This window comes from Sorex fumeus, unplaced genomic scaffold (genome assembly GCF_029834395.1).
Source record: "Sorex fumeus unplaced genomic scaffold, SorFum_2.1 ptg000126l, whole genome shotgun sequence".
NCBI classification, from domain to species: Eukaryota; Metazoa; Chordata; class Mammalia; order Eulipotyphla; family Soricidae; genus Sorex; species Sorex fumeus.
This window is the reverse complement of record NW_026606183.1, coordinates 3,884,168-3,902,773: the sequence shown is the minus strand read 5'-3', so window position 1 is coordinate 3,902,773 and position 18,606 is coordinate 3,884,168. Positions and strand designations below refer to the sequence as shown.

The 18,606-nt window shown below is 48.3% G+C and overlaps 1 protein-coding gene across 1 annotated transcript in view; it reads right to left on the bottom strand.

Moving 5' to 3' along the window:
- GALNT17 (polypeptide N-acetylgalactosaminyltransferase 17) overlaps window positions 1-18,606 on the bottom strand; it is a 465,458-nt gene that overhangs the window by 236,900 nt on the left and 209,952 nt on the right. Inside the window, exon 3 of the mRNA XM_056137608.1 lies at window positions 11,553-11,719. Coding sequence (XP_055993583.1) covers window positions 11,553-11,719 — 167 coding nt within the window. The remainder of the gene's footprint in view (window positions 1-11,552; window positions 11,720-18,606) is intronic.

Sequence of the window (18,606 nt, the reverse complement as noted above, 5' to 3'; positions counted from 1 at the left end):
CCAGTTCCCTTTCCCCCCAAATATCTGGTCAAAAGATTGCAGGCTACATGGTTCAATTATAGAACATTCTTGATTAGCAGAGAGAGAGAGAGAGAGAGAGAGAGAGAACAGATTGGTAATGGTCTGGGGTTTGGGATAGAATGGGAATTAGGGGTGGTTATAAAGAGATTTGCTCGAGCGGGCCCAGTAACGTCTCCATTGGAGACTTTGTTGTTACTGTGTCTGGCATATCGAATACTCTCGGTAGCTTGCCGGGCTCTCCGAGAGGGGCGGAGGAATCGAACTCGGGTCGGCCATGTTGGCCGCTTGTAAGGCGAACGCCCTACCCGCTGTGCTATCGCCAGATAGGGCTGGAGCGATAGCACAGCGGGTAGGGCGTTCGCCTTACAAGCGGCCAACATAGTCGACCCGAGTTCGATTCCTCTGCCCCTCTCGGAGAGCCCGACAAGCTACCGAGAGTATTCGATATGCCAGACACAGTAACAACAAAGTCTCCAATGGAGACGTTACTGGGCCCGCTCGAGCAAATCGACGATCAACGGGAGGGCCTTTACCTTTTACCTTTATAAAGAGATAGTGGGTTGGGGGAACTTTGTGGAGAAGGAGCCCCCACACCACAGCTGTACCCTATGTGGTGATAATTACATGAATTCACACACCTGGATTCATAAAAGGAACAACAACAACAACACACACACAAATTCAACTGATAGAACCAGAATAAGCTCTACACATGGAGGTTCATTTTAGGATGTGGAATTGTTGCAGAGATCTGAAATTTGTTACCATTAAGGGAATCTCAAAGAAGACCAGGGGGGGCTCTTGCACACTTTGCAAGATCTTGCTGATCTGTATTTATTTCAAAACATCAAGTTTTTAATCACTATTACTGTTCTTTAAAGCCAGTTAGCATAGGAAGCTTTGGGTGCGGGGGGCGGGGGGGGGGGCGGCGGCTCCATATATCTCCTGTGTGAAGGCATACATACACTCGCTCTATCTTCTCTCCACCATGCTTAAAAATTACACAAGGAGAAATGGAAATGCTCAACTCAGTTGTGACCACAGACCCACAGAGCAAATTCAGTCATACTGCAGTGACCTGGTTTGGGACAAAAGCGAATATTATTTCTGATTAGGAAGGCTCTCTGCACACAAGGGAAAGGCAGGGTGTGTTCAAATAGAAGGAGGGGGCACCACATGTGGCTGTATGATAACCAGGTGTCTCCTGGCGACTTAACTCAGAGTCTTGACAACACAAAAAAATGTTATCTTCCTGAAACACAAGACTTTTATCTCCACAATTATAAATCCAGAAGGATTGCAAACAATGCCAGCATGCCTTCTCCAAAATCCATTTTGGAAGTCCTGAGGGTATAACCTTCTACTCTGAACAGCTGTCTCATTCAGACTTCTTGCTTCCAACCTCTGAGCATGACACATCCAGGCCAGCGCTGGTCAGGAGAGCTTGCTCTCCAAGGAAAGAGCAGAGGCAAGGGACCCAGCAGACGCCAGTGAACGTTACTGAGTTGGGTCGTTTATGATATTAAAACAAAAATAACAGTACTTAAGCCCCATAAATATAAGGACACTGAATAAAGTCAGTCCCAGGGCAATCAATGTTAGTGGAAGTGGAGACACCTCTTTATACACTTTATGCAATGAGTTCACCCAGCAGTGAGCAAGTCTGGGAAATGCAGCACAAAGAGCTGAAACTGTTGTCAAATAGTTTGAGAGTTCGGGAAGTCCCAGAGCAGGCTAAGTGTATGTCAATCTCCACTGGTGCTTGGGGGGCCAGATGTGAAGGTCCCCAACTTGGCCACAGCTGGGAAAGTCCCGTGAAGATAACAAAGAAAGTGGAATATTAAGGAATGAGCTGGAACTGGCAAATCGATTCCATGAGCACATGCCACATCTCTGATGGAGTGTTTCTGAACCTTTTCCATCCATGACTCCCTTCCTTCCTGTCTCCTTCCTGTGTCTCCAGTCTACTGACTGTCCCCCTACTCTCATGCTATGACCACCATGTACACAGTTTTCACTTCAGAGTATGCTGGGAGCACAATGGGGGCCATATGGCCCCTGACAGAAAAAAAGCATTCTACTTTATTACTGGGACTTTAGTCACACTGTTTACAAATATTACCTCTAAAGCTTTCCACTGAAATGTGTTTCATAAAGCCACAATTATCCCAACTTACTCAAGATCAGAAGAGTGAAGTATTTTGGCCAAGACTATATAGCCAGAGTTTGGGTCAAGAGTTGATTCTATTGCTTCCTCCTTAAGCCTAAGAATGAAGGAGATACAGAGAGAAGAATTTTTTTTGACAATCAATTTTGGTTAATCAAGTCTATCCAAAAATAGGGAAATGAGATGAACAGATTCTTCTCCATAGGAGACATAAGGATGGCCAGAAGGCACATAAAAACGTGTCCATAATCATTCATTATCAGGGAAAATCAAATAAAAAACAACAATGAGGTATCATCTCATACCAGGGAGAATGGCATATATGAAGGAGACTGGAAACAGTGTTGCTGGGGATGTAAGGGGAAAAATAAACCCATCCACGGTTGGTGGAAATATCCTCTGGTTCTTCCACTGTGGAAAATAGTATTTTATTCCTTATGAAAGTAAAAATAGAACTCCCCTATTAACCAGAGATTCCACGTCTTGGATTAAATTAAATTTGAGAGGATATAGCCAGGAAATGAAAACAACCCTAATATCCAATAAGAAACAAAGAAGCTGTGGTATATATTTACACAATGGAATATTATACAACTAAAAGAAAGGATGAATCCATGCCATTTGCTGCAGCTGAGATGGAATGGAATGTATTATGTTAAGTGATGAGTAGAAAGAGGCTAAATAAGAGGTTACACAGAATCAAACAATAAAAACCTTTGGTCTTGGATTACAAAACTTATCAACAAACCATGGGGGAGGGCTGGGGAAATGAAGACCTGGCTAGAGAGATACAGAAGGATCCTGGTGGAGGTCGCTGGAATGTGGAAGGTCGCTGGAATGGAGGAGGTCACTGGAACACTGGGAGTGGGTGTATAAAACTTTGTCTATCAATACTATAAACGTAAATATGACTGAAACCATATTAGTTAAACTGTACTTAAAATTTTAAGTGGTTAAAATGTATTGATTCAACTTATTTTGTAAGTGCTAAGAATAACAGAAATGAAGACGCCTCTAATATTATTTTAGGACTTTGAGGCGATTTTTCACTTGACCTATCCCCAAAGAGACCTCAATTTCTTTTCAGGATCTACCACATTAGGGGGGCTAGAGAGATAATGCAATAGGTAGGGCAATTGCCTTGCACACAGCCAATCTGGGTTTCATCCCCAGCACCCTATATTCCTCAAGCCTTTCACCGCCAGGTGTGGCCCCCAAACCAAAAATCAGAATAAAACAAAACCTAGCACATTGCTTTTGTTTATTTTCTTTGGGAACCAAACCCTGTGATGCTCAGGAGCTGCTCCCGGCACTGTTCTCGGCGCCTACAACCCCTGCCTGTGTGCAAAGCACATACTAAGTCCAGTGAGTTAACTCTCTGGTTCCCACCACCTAATAAGCATTAAGTATTATTGTACAGCATCATTGTAAGGCTAGAGTCTAGATTTCAAGGGTGTTTCATTATAAACCAGCATCAGTCCCTCACTCACAGCTCAATTCCATCTTTCTCAGACTATCTATTCCCAGGGAAGGGCACTGACCACTCATCACCTGAGCTAGGGTGAAGGGGTCCTTTTAGGGTTCTAATTTCCTCTCACCCTCTAATATCCAAATCACATTTTAAATCATGGATTAAAAGGTCATTAATGGAAGGACTGAGAAGCCAGGACCCAAGTTTTGAGTCCCAACACCCCATAGCCCCCAGCTGCACTTGAGTACTCCTGGAGGAACCTCAACTCAGAACCCCAACCCAGAAACCACTAAGTGGAGCCCTGGAGGCTCTCAGGGTGGGCCTTCGTGGTCCCCAGCACCACAGGGCCTGGCCCTACCGCTGTGCTATCGCTCCAGCCCTCAGTAATTGTAGGGCGTTTGCCTTGCACGCAGCCAACATGGCCGACCCGAGTTCGATTCCTCCACCCCTCTTGGAGAGCATGGCAAGCTACCGAGAGTATCTCGCCTGGACGGCAGAACCTGGCAAGCTCCCTGTGACGTATTTGATATGCCAAACACAGTAACAACAAAAGTCTCCAATGGTGACGTTACTGGGCCTGCTCGAGCAAATCGATGATCAACAGGGGACCTTTACCTTTTACATTTAAAGTTTATTTTGAAAAAAGGTGTATGAATAAGAAAATATATGTAAGTATTTGCGCCAGCTAGTGATAATAATTTTCATAGGATACTATAAAAAGGAAGACACCGGGAGCCATAGACATAGTACAATGTGTAGGGTGCTTTCCTTATGTGCTGCTGACCCAGGTGAAATCCCTGCACCATGTATTGTCCTCCAAATCCTGAAGGAGCACAGAGCCAGAAGTAAGCTGTGAGTACCACTGACTGGCCCCCAAACAAAAACAAAACACACACACACACACACACACACACACACACGAGTTGACTATATAAAATGTAAAATATCTGCTTGTCAAATATTGTAAACATTAATGCAAAAATTGGGCTGGAGCGATAGCACAGCAGTAGGGCGTTTGCCTTGCGTACAGCCAGCCCAGCCAAGCTAGGTTTGATTCCTCTGCCCCTCTTGGAGAGCCCGGCAAGCTACCAAGAGTATCTCGCCTGCACAGCAAAGCCTGGCAAGCTACCCATTATGTATTCTATATGCCAAACATAGTAACAACAAGTCTCAAAATGGAGATGTAACTGGGCCCACTCGAGCAAATCGATGAACAACGGGAGGACAGGACAGGAATGCAAAAATTGAGAAAAAAGTTAATAAAAAGGATATAAAGAAAGTTTATTGAGATATATGGAGAAAGGAATAGGGAGGCATCTTTGGACCACATATTATTTAGGGATTTTATGTATAGATTTATGTCCATACATAAATATATGGATAAACATAAAACTACATGTATTTAGTGTTTTACGTATATAGGGTTTTATGGACATATTTATGTACATATATATAAACACCCACAGAAAGACAATTGTCAAGACTTCCCTGAGCACTTGGACAGGAGTCTCGGACCTTCACTCCCACACTTGCTTTTATTTCTTTTAATTTTGCCATCCTTGTAAATTCTCATTTTTCTTTCATGTATGTGACAGGATAGGGGTGTGCAGAGTCCATTTTGATCAGTCTGAGAATGAAACATTTCCCCTCATTAAAATGACATTTGTGAAGCTTCTTCATGAAAAGGGCAAAGTTGTGTTTCTCACTTGTGCGGGGGAAGAGGATATGAACTTGTCTTTACTCTCAGATCTTAACCACATAAAATGTGCGCTAGAAAGTGGGTGCAGGGCAGGCACACTGGTTACTTTCCTCAATGTTTGTTTGCCTTCAATTTTACAGGCTTTGTGATTCACACACTTTCCTGCAAAGAGCACTGAGGAACCATAAGATCAGAAAGAAGAAAAAACAGGAAGCAAAACAGAAAAGCTTGGATATGTTTTAATCAAACGGTAATAGAAAGTAAATAGGGATAACAATATTAACGTTGGATGAACTAAACTCAAGATAAGAAACATATGCTTTCAAGATAAAGGGGCATTATATAGAGGTAACATGTATCGCTAATAATGAGACCGTGTAGATCCAAATCTATAGTTACCAAAGGAATTGACAACAAGACAAAAATCAAACATCATTAGGAATGCGGGAAGGAAGAGGCATTGTAGGAGGAGATTTTAAACACCATGATCAAAACAACTTAAGAAAATAAACTGAGAATCTGCCTAAATACACAAAATTGAAATATGGCAGCAATTCAAGTCCATGGTGATGGCAGAGTTGGGGTTGGGGGTGCTTTTCCAGTATAGAGGGAACATTTATAAAACTCACTAATACTAGTCACAAAGAAGTTCTCAGTAGAGAAAAAATGTTCCATCCCTTCTGCTGGTAAGAGAGAAATCACTCTGGCCAGGAGAAAATGCAACATGATGCCCGCCAGAGCCATGCTGTTTCACTCAGGGCAAGGGGTGAGACCCCTCCCCGCCCCAAGAGACTGAGCCCTGGCAGTTGAAAACCTCCAAAACCCAACTGCCACCATGTTCAAGGCTGTTTCCCACACACTTGGGCTGAGTATCACGTGCTAGTGAATGTTTTCTAGACTGCACGGCCGCATTTGTGACTGGGCGACACATCATAAGACACTTTCTATGTAGCACAGCAGGTAGGGCTTTTGCCTTGCACGCGGCCGACCCAGGTTTGATTCCTCCCTCTTGGAGAGCCCAGCAAGCTACTGAAGTATCCCGCCCACACAGCAGAGCCTGACAAGCTCCCTGTGGCATATTTGATATGCCAAAAACAGAAACAACAAGTCTCACAATGAAATTGTTACTGGTGCCCACTCGAGCAAATTGATGAACAATGGGAGGACAGTGCTACAGTGCTAAAGTGCTACCCATTCTCCATAAGTACCACACCACATTTGATGGGGTTCAAATAGTAGGCAACACATCATAGAGGGAAATATATATATGTATGCATATTTTCAAATATATATATATATACATGAAAACTCAACCTTTAACAGCATCTTAGTAATATCCTAAAGAATGTCTAAATGACCCCTGGCAAAATAGAACAATCTTCACACTGTGTCCTCTATGGATACTTTTTTGTAGCATTTTCAGTGGTTTTTCATAAAAGACAATACAAAATATAATATTTCAGCTGTGCTTTGGGACAGGGCTTGGGGCTTGGGATGGAAACATCCCAAATGTGTGGTGGGAATGTGTAATGGTGGTGGGATAGGTGTTTGAACATTAAATGTAATAAAATATTGTGAACTACCTTATATAATTTTTAAAAAGTTTTAAAATATGCGGGACCCGTGACTGAGATCTACAAGCCTGCTCGGATCGGGACTGGGCCCCCTCCACCCAGCTCCCAAGTTTTCTAGTAGCTTGTCAGTCACACCCACAAACTGCCCCTGGTGCCATGTAATCTCATCAACGGGGGAGAAAAGTGGGACAGAAAAAGGGAATAAGAACCAACCCAGTGTGGCCGCCAGGGTCGGGCAAATGAGGACTGGTTTATGGTCAGGACAGAAACTGTTGCACTACAGCCTAGGGTGTGAATCATTTCAACAGTAACTACCCCGTGGGTCTCATGGGCAGATGCCCTCTCAGCATCCCCGGAGACTAGTGAAAAATGAAAAGTTCTTAGTCCCACTGCAGACACCCAGAAGCAGGCCCCTCTGGGGTGACCCCCTGTTGGTTGCAAAGCTCAAAGACTCTCCCTAGCTCCTAAACTCCCTGGGGGCTGTGTTCATGGAACAGAACTCCCAGTGACACTCAACGCCCTCACCCACCAAAGTGATCTATGTCGCACTGCTTGGGGGATGCATTTCCTTCTCCGTCCTTCTTGCCCTCTCCTCATCCCAAACAAACCAGAGAAGGGGCTGGAGAGAGAGTGCAGTGGGGAGGGCACTTGCCTTGCTCAAGGCTGATGTGGGCTCAATCCCTGGTACCCCATAGGGTTCTCCGACCACCTCCAGGAGTGATCCCTGAACACGGAGCCAGAGAAAGCCCTGACCACTGACCCCAAATGCAAAACAGAGAAGCCCCCAAGTCCTCCCAGGAGAGATTTCAAAGCTGGATCAAATCCCACATGGCATGCTCTTGGCTTCCAGGGCACAAAGCCCCAAGAAAGTGGGGGTTGCACGAGGAGTTTCCGAGATGGCCAGTTAGGGGAGCATGGCCTTGCTCTAAAATGCAGCAGGATACTGTTCATGATAGCCAAAATCTGGAAGCAACCCTAGTGCCCAAGAACAGATGACTGGTTAAAGAAACTTTGGTAATTCTACACAATGGAATACTATGCAACTGTTAGGAGAGATGAAGTCATGAAATTTGCTTATAAGTGGATAGATATGGAGAGTATCACGCTAAGTGAAATGAGTCACAAAGAGAGGAACAGACATAGAAGGACTGCACTCAGTTGTGGAGTATAAAATAACATAACGTGGAACTGACACCCAAGGAGAGTAGACACAAGGGTCAGGAAGATTGCTCCATAGTTGGAAGCCTGCCTCATGAGCAGGGGGAGAAGGCAGCTGGAATAGAGAAGGGATCACTAAAAAAATGATGTTTGGAGTTTCGGTTGAGATGGGACATGTGTGCTGAAAGTGGATAAAGGACCAAAAGTGATGGCCTCCCAGAATCTGTGTTGCAAACCATAATGCTTAAAAGTAGAGAGAGAGTATGTGGGAAATTGTTTGCCATGGAGGCAGGGGGAGGGTGGGAAAGGGGGGGTATACTGGGAAGATTGGTGGTGGGGAATGTGAACTGGTGGAGGGATGGGTGTTTGAACATTGGACGATTGTAACTCAAACATGAAAACTTGTAACTGTATCTCACGGTGATTCAATAAAATAAAAATTACCCAAAAAAAATGCATCATCGTGCATGCTCCAAGACCAGAACCCTGGGAAAGCAAGTGTGCGCCCAAGGTACAGCTACAGTGCTGCAGTCTCTGCTTCTTATTTTGGTTTTTGATTTAGGGGCCACACTTAGGTGATGCTTAGGGGCTACTTCCCACTCAGTTCTTTGGTGGGGGGGTCCTCTCCTGGCACTGCTGGAGATGATGTGATGCCGGGAATCAGACCGGAGCACCTGCGTTGTAAAGCCTCTGCTCAGTCTTTGAACCTTTCCCAGGCCCCTGATTCTTGTTTCTGGGAAACAAAAATGGCAGCATCTGCTAAAGACCCGCCCTCAGGAGCCTGTGTCCACTGAAACTGGCAGGCAGGGCTTCATTTCCTTCCAGTCTGGCTGGGCTCCTGAGGATTCCCTCAGGGGAGGGAGCTGCATCCCACTTCAGCCCAGCACCTACAGCTCACCCTCCTCTCAGCTGCTGGCTCTTCACTGCATCCCCCACCCCAAGAGAGCCTCATTGCTCCCTCCCTCACAGTGTGCCTTCATTCCAAAACAAAGTTCTACCTGTGCCAGACACACAGATGGTGACTGCAGGGCTGGGCTTCCTTTGGGGAAGGGCATGTGGGGAGCCCCAGGACACTGTATGGGACATGGGTGGGGGACCATGAGGGGCCCCCCAGCAAACAAAGGGGGACAGGAGGGGGACGGAGGGTGGGAGGGATACTGGGATCAGTGGTGGTGGAGAATGGCCACTGGTGGAGAGATGGGTACTCGATCACTGTATAACTGGAACCCAAGCACAAAAATGTGTAAATCTACAACTGTACCTCATGGTGTTTCACTAATAAAAATCTAAATAAAAAAATTTAAAAAAACAAATTTTTAAAAAGATAAACAAGGAGAAGTATTCTTGGATATAGAAATGATGGCATAAATTTTGGTTGACTAGTAGACAGTATAGATCTTACTCATGAAATGGTTGAGATATTTCAATTTTGAAAAATTCTAGAATTTAATGTTTGGCAAATTGTATAATTGTTCTAATGCATTCTAACTATATTATAGATTAAGTACTGTATGGTCTTATCTGGAAGCCTGAGCAATAATTATAAACTCCCATTTAAATATACAATCTTCTGTTATCCATGAATTCATTTAATACATTTTCTAAAGTTAAAAAAAGGGGGGGGCAGGAACAGCTGTTCTCTCATGGCTTAGGAATACTGTGGAAGTCAGGACCTCTGGGTGGTGTTGGAGGGATGCCCTGGCTGTGTTGCCCTAACAATGCTGGATGAGGACACCAAAGAGACTTCTGCCAGCTCACCCTCCTGTCCCTTCCCTTTTCTCTACCTATAAAAACTTTTTATTTGTTTGGTTTTGGGGTAACACCCATTGGTGCTCAGGGCTTACTCTTGACTCTGCATACAGGGAATCACTCCTGGGAGTACTCTGGGACTATGTGGGGTGCCAAGGATAGAACCCTGGTTGACTTTATGCAAGACCAGCATTCTGCCCCTATACCGTCTCTTGGGCCCCAAAAACCTTTTCTTCTGATTAGGTTCTGATTAGGTTACTTTGAGAATATGATTTTCTCATCTTCCTACCTCTAATTTGTTTTATTTTAGGGCTATAGCATCTGTGCTCTGTGCTTAAGGATCACACAGGGCAGGGCTCAGGGACTTTTATGAAGTATAAAGCAAGCAAGTAACCCATTGTACTATCTCTGTGGCCCATTTTTTTTATAAATAAAGCTCTCTGTCAACTTGGAAAAAAAAAGAGGCTTACAGGAACAGAGGATCCCACCCAGCACTCCTTCACGGGAAGATGCTCATGGTCAGCTGGGCAGAATCACTAGAGAACAAAACAGTTGGGCAGAAAGGGAGGAAAAGAGGGACAGAAAATCCGGGTCTGTGAGCCAGAGAACCCCATTCCAGTTATAAGAATACAAGGAGACCAGTTCCTGAGCCAAGAATATGTGGCCAGCTTTCCCTGTGGGAACCTGAGAATCCGCCCCAACAGGACCTGCTCCTTCTGCCTTCTGCTGGCTCTGTCCTGGCTGGACCCCATGACACCCTCTTCCAGAACACTAGGACAAGGGGTTCCGCAGCCTCAAATCCCTTCCCTGTCTGAAATTGGCGAAATTGGCCCCTTGGACTGAAGGCCACACTGGCTGTGGCTGGCCTTTCATGCCGTCAGCTTTGGGGGTCTCCCTACAGCAGCACCGGGGTTCATGCAAGCTGAGCCAACACGAAGCCACCAGGAGGGAAACAGCACACGCCCCAGCTGACACCAGATCTTCTCCCCGAGGACAACCTGGGACAGCAGCCTTGATGGCGTATTCGCTTTTGCAATGGGGCCATCCTTCCTTCCATGACTGACCCCAGAAGAACGACAACACTCGCTCGTTTCCAAGGAAGCCATCAGGGCCGCGGCTCCAGAAACTCTGAATGCAGACGAGAGAGTGCCCATCCCAGGTCCGAACTACACTCTCTGGAGCCTGAGAGACGGGACAGTGGTTAAGGCGCTTGTCTTGCATGCGACAGACTCCAGTTAGATCCCTGGCACCACAGAGAGTCCTGTGAAAATTTCCAGGAGTAATTCCTCAGCACAGAGCCTGGAGAAAATCCTGCACAGAGACAGGAATAAGCTCTAAGCACTGGACCAGCAGTAAGCCCTGAGCACTGTCGAGTATAGGCACCCAAACTGAAGACAGAATTGTACTTTCTGATTGCCCCTGGGAAAGGAGTATAGAAGTGGGCTGCAGCTGGTGGAGGATTTAGCCCTCCCACACCGTCCCCAATCCTCAATCCTTTCTGCTAGAAGCAGGCAGAGCAGTGACTTCTGTGATCTCCTAGAGACCTGCAGACTCAGGGGAAGCGCATGTATTTGCCTTCACATCCTCCTGGGAAAAAAAAGGTTTGTGGCAGGACCAGCGGTACCAGCCCCTGCTCCCACTGGAATCGTGACTGCCCCTGCTGGTTTCTCCTACCCCCGCCCCTCCCCCATGAAGGCGGGCAGCCAGTCTGACCTTCGTCGCTGTTGTCGTCCACCAGGATGATTTCCTTCAGCAGGTGCGTGGGCGTGTGGTTGACGGCGCTGTGCACGGAGCGCAGGATCACCGACAGTGCCTCGTTGACGAAGATGAAGATGATGGATATCTGGGGCAGCTCCTTGGAGTACTTCAGCTCCTTACACCTGGAGAAGAGAAGGCAGAGCCGGTCAGAGCTGGCCTGGGCTGCACACCAGCATTACAGGGGCTTCTAAGTGGCGAACACTCAACTGAGAACTGAGAACCCTGCCGAAAAAGACGAAGGTGAGTGGATGCAGCCTCCACATCCCTGTAACTGCATTTGTCTGCAGATAGCCTGCTTTGCTGACCTCCAAGAGTTACCTGGTTGAGTTACCTGGTTGCCCCATCTGCTCCCAGGCAGAAATGCCAGGAGTGAGGCCAGGACCCGAGGCCCAAGCACGTTTGTCTGAGGAACAGGTTGGACAGAAAATTCCCTCAAGTCTGAGCTCTCATCATCTGAGACAGAAGTCTGCATAAATGTCCCTTTGGAGGACACTTCCCCACTCCTCTGGGGTGCTCTACCTTCTTGCACTCAAATATTTGTTTCAGGGTCTGTTCCTGGGGGAACCTTAATTAAGACACCTTTGCACTCCAGCACTGAACCAGAGTGCCCTTCCTCCCTTTCCGATTTTCTTACCCACACAGGTCACCATGCCCCATATATTCTCAGAGTCATTCCTACTCCCCCCATGGAGCTGGAGAAGGGGGGCCTACCCTCTCCCCTCCTGCCACTCCCCCGCCCACCGAAGGCAGGGGGCAGGGCTGAGCCCTACTCCAGGCTGCACTGAGGGCCAAGAGCACGTGGTTTGGGATTTGGAGCTGAGCCCCACGGAAGTCTATCCCCAAGCACCAGGAATTTGATTTTTATGCTCCGACTGAGCCATGTTGGAAAGACGCAGCTGAAACAAAACAGAATAGAGCAGCAAGTGGGTGCCTCTCCAAATGCCCTGCTCCTCCTCCTCATGCAGGATAGCAAAATAAATAGCACCATGAGCAGCAAAACAAAGGAGCCAGGACGCAGGGGTGAGTGAGAAGGACAAGGAGCTGAAGAGGGAACGAGGAATGCAGCTGTTTTTTATGCTGAGCAGCTGGGGCTGTGGCGGGCCATATTCATCATGCAGGCAATTTTCGGAGGAAAATAAAGTTTTGTTACAATATCCATTTGTGTCTCTTAGAGGAGACCATCCAGGGATGCATTGATCACGCAGCCTCAATTTCACTGCCTCGCTGTAAATTCACTTTGGGGGCTGCTGGGGAGATTAGAATGGTTATTGACAGGCTCCTGGGCAGTCGATGGGAATCATCTCATTTACTGCTGGGTGATCCGAGGGAGGAGAGCACCCACAAGGTCCTTCCTGAGGGCTGGAGCCACCCTGAGCGGCTGGCGGAGAGCCAGTTCTCGGTCCAGCTTCCGCCTACACTCCCCCAACTGGGATCACTTATTCTGGGTTCTTTGATTTTTCGCTTTCAGCCGCTTCTCTGGCACTTGGGATTGAACACAAAGCCCATTGCACGACACCAGCCCCGCCGTCTCCACCCATAGGTCAGGGGGTCTGGCTGTGATCAAGAGTTGAGCTGGACCTCCGGGTGGAGCGGGTGATGCCAGGGTGAACCAGAACATGGGCACCTGCAGGGAATGGGTCTCAGTGTCCTTCAGGAACTGAGGAAAGGTGGAGGAAGGACCCCACCCTGCCATTCAGCCCGGGCAGGTGCTCATGCCGCTTCTCCCTGAAGTTGTCCAAGATTCGCACAGGTTGTCAAGGGCCCGGGAGAGGTTCAAAGGGCTGCAGAGCCCAGACAATCCCCAGATTTGATCCCCAGCATGAAGTGGCTCCCAACTGCCAGTGGGTGTGGCTTTGGCAGCCTCAAACCACCAGTCCCAGCACTGGAGTATCCAGGTTCAGGGAGTGGCCCTTGTGTCCCCTCAGCTCTGCTGAGAACCCTCTCCACCAATATAAAGATAGAATAAATAACATCCCCGGGAAGATGCAGCATGCCTAGACTGGGAAGGCCATTCAGTCCTGCTGGGTCCTCTGACCCTCCTTGCTCTCCCCAAGGGACCAGGCTTCAAGAATCTTCACCCAGCCAAGACCTTACATGCAGGGTGCACCCAGGACTCTCCCTCAGATGCACTGGGGCTCAGGTCTTGCCTCACTCCCAGGCCCCTCCCATCCTGTGTCAGGGTGAACAGGAGGCAGGAATGTGAGCACAGACCGTTCCCATCACCGAGATGCTTGTCTGAGCTCCAGGGATGCCAACTGGGCCTGACTGAACCAAATCCCCCTCACAGCTCCCATCAGTGGCTGAGGACAAACAGTCACCAAGCCCTCCTGTGGGCAAGAGACTGGCTCCCTCCCATGGCTTCTGACACAAATGCACAGGGGGTTGGGGTGGGGTGGATAAAGAAAGTGGCCAAAGAAAGAGGGGGCCCCGACTATAGGAACATCAGAGCAGATAAGGTTTCAAGCCCCAGGAGTTGACAAATTAATCCTCACTGGCTCACTGCCTTTCAGATGGTGCAGCCAAGCCACATGGATCTGGAGGTCCCCTCCCATGCAAGCAGAGTGGAGCAGAGAAGCCCCTCCTGTAGAAAGTGCCCAGAGTTGGGCACCTGGAGGCCTCTGGGGGGCCCAGGCCAGCCCCACTCAAACCAGGTGAGTGTCAGCAGTTCAGGAAAGAGGCCAGAAGCTCATATGGGGTCAGTGCTGGACCCCCAGCCATCCTGACCATGAAACAGACAAACAGACCAAGACAGAAAGACAGACAGACAGAGAGACAGGCCTCCCCACTGGCCTCCCAGGCTGCAGAACTCTAAAAAGGCAGGGAAGTCGAGGACATGTGTATAGACACAAGGAAGGAGGCACTACACCTCATAACCATGGAGCAAGTCTCCAAGGGCAGGGAGGAGGCAAGCGGGGCACCCTCAGTGCCATCAGCTCCAGTTGGGGTTCCAGAATCACATACTTACTACCAGTCACCTGCTAGGAGGCAGCAAGTAGTGTCTGGTGTACAGATCAGGAGGGGAGGGATGCCCATTGCCAGGGCCTGAGTCATTCCCATCTATGTCTGTGATCCCATTAAGACAGCCCAGGTGGGTTCCTGCACAGGCTTCACAGCCAGAGCCCAGTGCGGTTCCCAAAGCATGCTGGAGGGCCCTGCAGACACCTGTCTCCTCCAGCTGTGTGTGTTCGCCTGTCCAGAGACTTCCTTGAACCCAGAGATCCTCAGGGACCCCATTCTGCCCCCTTCACCCTGTGGCCAATGGTGCGGACTTCATATGATCCCCCCCACCCCCCACACACACATACACATACAAAGCCAAAAAGGTCCTGGCGGATGGTCCCTGACCTCTGACCCCACAGCCCTGACCTCCACAGGTCAGTGCACAATAGTCTTGGCCTTGACTGCTGTTGGAATTTCACATAGCCATGAGCACTCAGGGTACCAGTTAGACTGGATTTGGCTGGTGTGTGCCAAAAGCTCCCCATGCCATGAGTTAGGACCAACTAAACAGAAACAGGTCCATCCCACCTGCTCCACCTTGAAAAAGATGCTTTATGAACCCCTCTTTCCTGGTTGCTTTCTGTCTTCATCACAGACACCTCAGGGAGTTGAGTTACAATCATGACCCATATACTGAGCACCCAGATCCGGGGTACTCTGCCACCTTTAGGGTTTCCTCATGCCACTTACCCTTTTCCCTGCATGTCTACTGTCTTCTTGCAGCTCTCATCACTTACCTCCTCAATGCCACCCCCAGACTCCTGCAGGGCTTTTTCTTCAGCCTGCCCCTCTTAAGTCATCCTCAATCCACCCCTTGCCATCAGACCATCCTTCCTAAAGTGCAAACACGCTTGTTGTCACTTTTTTTTTTTTTGCTTTTTGGGTCACAGCAGAGTCTGGCAAACTTCCCGTGTCGTACTCAATATGCCAAATACCAGTAACAATGATGGGTCTCATTCTCCTAATCCCGAAAGAGCATTGAAATGGCTCTTTTAAAATCTCAGGGCTAGGAAGAAGGAGACGTTACTGGTGCCTGCTCGAGGAAATTGACGAACAACAGGATGATCGTGATCATGATCTCTTTTTGGGTCACACCCGGAGATGGGATACTCCTGGCTCATGCACTCAGAAATTACTTCTGGAAGTGCTCGGGGGACCATATGGGATGCTGGGAATCAAACCTGGGTCAGCAGTGTGCAAGGCAAACTCTCTACCTGCTGTACTATCGCTCCAGCCCCTCATTGTCACTGCTGAAATTTGCCCCCAAATGGATGACCGGCTAGACTTCAATGAACACTTCCAGTCTCTCCCACCTGCTGACAGTTAGTGGGGTCATTTCTTCTCATTTCCCCAGAGATGTGCCTGATACTTGGCAGATGAGTGGTTCCTGCATGAAAAAGAGAAGCCCCGAACACCTTCCCTCTTTATCCTCTCTGTGACTCTTGGCACCACTCACCACCTCTGGTAATTATAATATGGGAGATGGAACTTCAACACTTAAGAGACACCATCCTGAAAACCCCAGTCCACTGTCTCCCAGTGAGGCCTCAGATGCTGAAAACTGCTCGGGTCAAGTGCATGAAACAGCCACCGTCCCACTATTTTCTTTTCCCCTTATCAAGACTTTTCTTCATGCCTAGGAAAAACACAACCATTTTTAGCAACAGCGCGAATGCTGCAAAGTAAGATGCAAGGCTGAACAGGATGTATGAGCTGCTCTTTTGGGGTGCCTGGTCTCTAGGGAGCTTGGTCTGCATGGCTGAGAGGCTCCATTCCCTAAGACTGAGGGCTGCAGCTCTTCTGCATTTAGCACACACAGAGTGGTGTCCCAGTATCGGCTCTATGGAGCCAGCCCACAAGTCACCGAAGTAGTCTTCTGGCTCTTTCACATACAGCATGGGGTTTCGTGGCCATCTTAGAAAGCCCCCTACATTGCATGCAAGATGGCATAGTTATAGAAGCACATGGAGATCTGATTTGGAAGGAAGTTGAAAATCAGAATATAATGTTTGACTTCTCAAACTACTAATAGCCTACTATCAACCGGAAGCCCCTCGTCAACGAGCTACAGAGCTGACCCAGATTGCATCCTAGCTAGAATGTCATTGGTGAGCAATGCAGCAGACTTTTGTTGGTTTGCTTTGGGTTTGGAGCCACACCCAGTGGTACTCAGGGCTGACTCCTGACTCTTTATTCAGGAATCATTCCTGGCAGTGCTCGGGGGACCCTATGCAGTGGCAGGGATTAAATGGGCCTGCTAAGCACCTTACCCTCTGGACTACTCAGTGAGGTGCAGCAGATGAAGAGAGTGATCCTGGAAAACTAGGAGATTATCAGTGCATTGTTGCACCTGCAACAAATCACCACCCTAAGCCCCATCAACTCATAGAAGCTACAGACAGTAGACGGTGTGTGGGCGCTGCTGAGCCATGGTCCTCAGGGTCCACTACACTTGTTTTATTCTGGGTCGAGTAGAAGAGCCCTCAGAGCTTTTTTCAGGGAAAGGAGGGGTGAAACTCATGCCACCAGCTTGCAAGCACCACCCATGGCCACCAGTCTGTAGTCTACATCTTGGTCACATGCCAGAACTGACCAGAGACACACTAGCCTGGCCCAGGAACAGAAGAGACAGGACAGCCTGGTCCAGGGACAAGACAGGCCATCTTGGAGCACATTAGGGCCAGCGAAGCTCAGGCCTCCTTTTCCGGGCTGGTTCTGGTAAACATGCGGAATCCTCCCCAAACCCTCTCTTGAATCTTTGAGCTTTGGGACGTGCTGACTCCCATGTTGTCCTGGGAAATCTCTTTCCTCTGAGCCATGAAGACAAACGTTCCCAATGACAGTCTTAGCAACGGCACCCACACAGCGCAGCTTACTCGGCAAGGTGGGTGGGTCAGACACGGTCTCCCCCATCCTCCCGCCTCTCCATCTGCAGCAGATTGTTTCATCAGAGAGGTGACTCCCCTGGCACCCAAGTTCCAGTCCCAACTCCCACCCATGGAAAATATTCTGCCCATAAGGGAAAGGGGCCCTAGGATCTCCTCGGGACTCCCAGCTCTGCCAGTGGACCTCTGTATTTAGCATCGAGTTTATCTTGCTCTTTGCACCCGAAGAGAACGAAAAGGAAAGCTCCAGAGTTCTATTAAGCAATGGCACAGAAACAGAATCTCTAAAAACAATTAGAGGGAAATTAATATGGACAGTTCCAGGTCAGAGCCGAGAAACCCTCGATGCACACAGGGCACAAGAAATATAGCTGAGCTTTTCATACATAATATTTATTCTAGAATCTTTATAAGGTGAGTGGAATGAGAAGGGACAGCCCCAACCACAGCACAAGGGGCGGAACGCATTAGGAAATGATGCAAATTGGAAATGATAGATAACCGTATTCCAAGGCCCCGAAGCTTCCAGATTTGTTTGGTGGGATTCTTTCTAGCATTGAAGGCCATAAAGCATGGGCTGTCAGCAGCCTAGCCTCCTCCCGCCCCACCCCTCCCAGCACTCCAATCAGGTCCTGAAGGTTGTTGCCCCATAACTGCAGCACCCCAAGGAGAAATGGATCAGCAGGCTAGCTGTTTCGCCTTTTCATGGCCAAGCCAAATTGGCCAGGCAAGCCCTTCTGATTCCTCTGACCCTGAAAAAGCACTCCTGTTTATTCCCACACCCGGTCAGCCTGCCCTTTGGCTCAGTGTCATTGTTGCTTTTTATATTGTTATTTCCATCCAGAAGGTCTTGCAGAAGACAGATCTCCCTATTTGAGTCAGATCCTGTATGCATCCCTTCCCCCAACCTAAGTCCTACCCCAGCCCTGCCTTTACCTTCTAATATCACTGAAAATTGGGGCTGGAGGGACAGCAAAGTGGGCAATTTGCCTTGCACACGACCAACCCGGGTTCGATACCCAGCATCCCATGTGGTCCCCTGAGCACCGCCAGGGGTAATTCCTGAGTGCAGAGCCAGGAGTGACCCCTGAGCATTGCCGGGTGAAATAAAAGAAAAAAAGAAA